Below are 3251 nucleotides of genomic sequence, written 5' to 3' on the forward strand. Positions count from 1 at the left end.
CTTCTTGGAATAAGATCCAGGTCCCTACCATGACTCCCATGGCCTCTGCCTTGCTCTCTACCTCTGCCATTATGACTCCTCTTTGGTCTTTGCACCTGCTGTCCCCCTCTCTGGGGTTTTCTTGCACCAGAGATCTCCATGACTTGCTCCCTCGCTTTTAGGTCTTTGCTAAAATGTCATTTCTCAGTAGCACTTTCCCTAACCATCGGGTTTTAGATTGCAATCTCCAGCAACCCTTATCCCCTTAGACTTGTGTCTCTCCTGGGTTCCATTCAGCCTCAGGCAGCCCTCCCATGGTCGGCCAGGGCTTGACAGATTTTATCTCTTCCAAACCCTTAAGGGCTGTAATACCTGACTATTTGGGAGCTGTCTAGCTGCCCCTTCTGATGAATCCACTTCTCTGAGTCACTTTTTATCACATCACCCTGCTTTTTTCTTTCTTTCTTTCTTACTTTTTCTTTTTAAAATATATTTTATTGATTTTTTACAGAGAGAAAGGGAGAGAGAGAGAAAGCTAGAAACATCGATGAGAGAGACTCATCGATCAGCTGCCTCTTGCACGTCCCCCACTGGGGATATGCCTGCAACCAAGGTACATGACCTTGACCGGAATTGAATCCGGGACCCTTCAGTCCGCAGGCCGACGCTCTATCCACTGAGCCAAACCGGTTTCAGCCACCCTGCTTTTTTCATCACCATTTGCATGCTCTGAAATAAGCTAATGTATTTGTTTGTTTACCTATTTGGTTTTTTAAAAAACAGCCATTTGTTTATTTATTTTAAATATGTTTTTATTGATTTTAGAGAGGAAGGGAGAGGGGGAGAGAGATAGAAACCTCGATGATAAGAGAGAATCACTGATCGGCTGCTTTCTGCACTCCCCTTCACCCCAATGGGGATTCAGCCCAAAACCTGGGCATGTGCCCTGACCAGGAATGGAACCACCACCATCTGGTGTACTGGAGAACACGCCAGCTGAGTGAGCCACACCAGCCAGCGCTACCTGTTTGGTTTTAATATCCATCCAACGCCACCCCTCACTTTTATGGAAGCTCAATGAAAGAGGAAACTGAGCTGTATTTCCAGGCTGCTTGTCAGTCTCCCAGAGGCAGCCAGGCATCCCCACACCCACACCTGGGACTTGCTCCTTCTGGAAACACCCAGAGCCCGGGCATCCCCCTCTGCTGCCAGCTCCTACCAGTATCCCTGGCTCAGTCTCAGAGCACTGCTGCTACTGCTGCTGCTGCTGCTTCCCTAGTCCCTCTGGGGACAGTTTGGGATCCTGAAACAGCTATTCTATTCGGGCTGGAGAGTAATGGGCTGGGATCCTTACCCTAGCAGGTGTCAGGCCTGGAGACTTTTTGATTAAAAGAAAAGGAAGAGTTCAGAGACGATAGGACCTTGCCTGGTGGAGAAAAGAGAAAAGGCACTCCGAGCTGAAGGAACAGTGTGAGCAAGTACTGAAGGCATGCAAATGCCCACCCGCTTTGAAGGGCACACTGTGGTCTGGTGCAGAGAGAGGCTTCCAGTGGAGAGGAGCTCCGCAGGGGCGCAGTGCTGGGCAGGCCTGCAAGAAGAGGGCTGATTGGAGAGGTCTGAGCTCCCTGAAGGATCAACAAGGATCAGTAGTGTCTTAGGTTTAATCCTGTACCCCTCCCCCCACCACCACCCCCATCCCCACCTCAGTCTGCCCCTCCTACTCTACCCCTGCCCCCCTTCCCTCAACTCCCAGCCTGGCAGATCCTGCAGCTGAATGGACTTCTCTCTGGGCCTACATTTGGGGCCGAGAAACAAGAAGGCCACCCACCAGCAACCTCCTGCACCCTCTGGGCATGTCCCACCAGCTGCCTCTCCTTGTCTGTCCTGTCCTCCCTCTGCCTGTGCCTGCCCCTGCCCCGCCTGTCCTCCTCCCACCTGCAGCTGCACTGCCTGTCCCTCTGACGCAGCTCCCTGCCCCTCCTGTCCCAGCCTCCCTGGCCCACCCTGCACCTGCTCCTGCCCTGCCTGTCCTCCCTCAACTTGTCACTATAGCACTTGTGTCCCATGCTCTGATCCTCACTTGACCTACTGCCATCCCTCACCTTGCCCCATTTACCCTGGTGCCAAGGGTCGGTCTGCCTGTCCCAGCTGCTGTTTGGCCTATAGTAAGCACTGTGGCTGTGGCAGAGGGCCTGCCTGGGGGCCTCCAGGCTCCATGGGCCACTGCAGCTGCTGCTTCAGGGGACAACGCGCCTCTCGCTGGCACTGTCTGATAGTCTAGGGATGGGAGGCGGGCTGTTGCCCCCTAAAGAGACTGTCAGTCTTCTGGAGCCCTTCTGTGGCTGCTTCCTCAGGCAGGAGGCAGAAGCTCCGGGTGGAGGAAGAGGGGGCTCCTGGACTCCACACCCAGGAGGTAAAGGCGGCACACTGCTCAGAGCCCCTGGCCTCCCCCTCAGTCCTGGGGGTGAGAACAGGCATCTGCTTTGAAGTTAGTGTCTGGGCATGTTCCTGCTGGTTCCAGAAACTCTTCTTCTGCAACGTTTGGAATGGAAACTGCTCTCAGAGCTTCCTCCAAGGCTTATAAAGGTAAGCAAGTTAGCCATTTCCCCCCACTCATCAGCCTCCCCTGGGGACCCTCCTTGGCTCCTCTGAGTTCCCATAAATAAGATATTCTTCTTGTAGAGGTGGTAGGGGACCCTCTGCCAGAGGCCATTTTCTGTCCCTTGAACCTCCACCCATATCCCTAACTGACCCAAGAGCCTCTGGGCCCCTTACCTGTCATCTTGATCAGGCAAAGGTGATGGGTCAGTGGCTCTCGGACCAGAAGAGGAGGCTGAACAGAGGGGTTTTGGCTCCTCCCTTCCCTTGGATATCATGACATCATACATGGTCCTTTGCTTTTAGGAATCTGGTGCTCTCTATCCTGTCTTGCAAATCTCTGAGTGCCAGCCCAGCTTCATGACCTCAATCTTCCAGGATTAATCCCATCTGCAACATCTCTGCGCTCTGGCATGGGGTGAGGGAAGCTGGGAACCCTTGAATCAGGACATGGCCAGTTCTGAGTCCCCTGTCCCTGGGGAGTCCTACTGGGAGGTTGAAGAAAGTACCCTGAGGAAGCTGGAAGTGAGAGTCTGGGTATCTGCCTGGGATTGGACCCTAAGCTGAGAGTTCTTGAGCCTCCACATTTCAATCTTCTCTTCTCAGACTCCTTCTCTGGAACCCTTTGTGGGTCCCCCCCCCCCTTTTATCTCTCTTTATCCTTCATTTATCTT

The 3251-nt window shown here is 53.3% G+C and overlaps 1 protein-coding gene across 1 annotated transcript; it reads left to right on the top strand.

The window, feature by feature from the left end:
* Nucleotides 1-922: 922 nt before the first annotated feature.
* LOC123653067 (guanine nucleotide-binding protein subunit gamma 4) lies at nt 923-2582 on the top strand. The gene has a single exon (XM_045587426.1). The coding sequence runs from the start codon at nt 1754-1756 to the stop codon at nt 2258-2260; it is 507 nt and encodes a 168-aa protein (XP_045443382.1). The 5' UTR covers nt 923-1753; the 3' UTR covers nt 2261-2582.
* The last annotated feature ends 669 nt before the right edge of the window (nt 2583-3251 follow it).

The sequence above is a fragment of the Pipistrellus kuhlii genome, unplaced genomic scaffold (genome assembly GCF_014108245.1).
Source record: "Pipistrellus kuhlii isolate mPipKuh1 unplaced genomic scaffold, mPipKuh1.p scaffold_m20_p_3, whole genome shotgun sequence".
Taxonomy (NCBI): domain Eukaryota; kingdom Metazoa; phylum Chordata; class Mammalia; order Chiroptera; family Vespertilionidae; genus Pipistrellus; species Pipistrellus kuhlii.

What these genes read in the sequence shown, in the direction of transcription:
- LOC123653067 (XM_045587426.1), top strand. Translation starts at nt 1,754, where the DNA reads ATGGACTTCTCTCTGGGCCTACATTTGGGGCCGAGAAACAAGAAGGCC.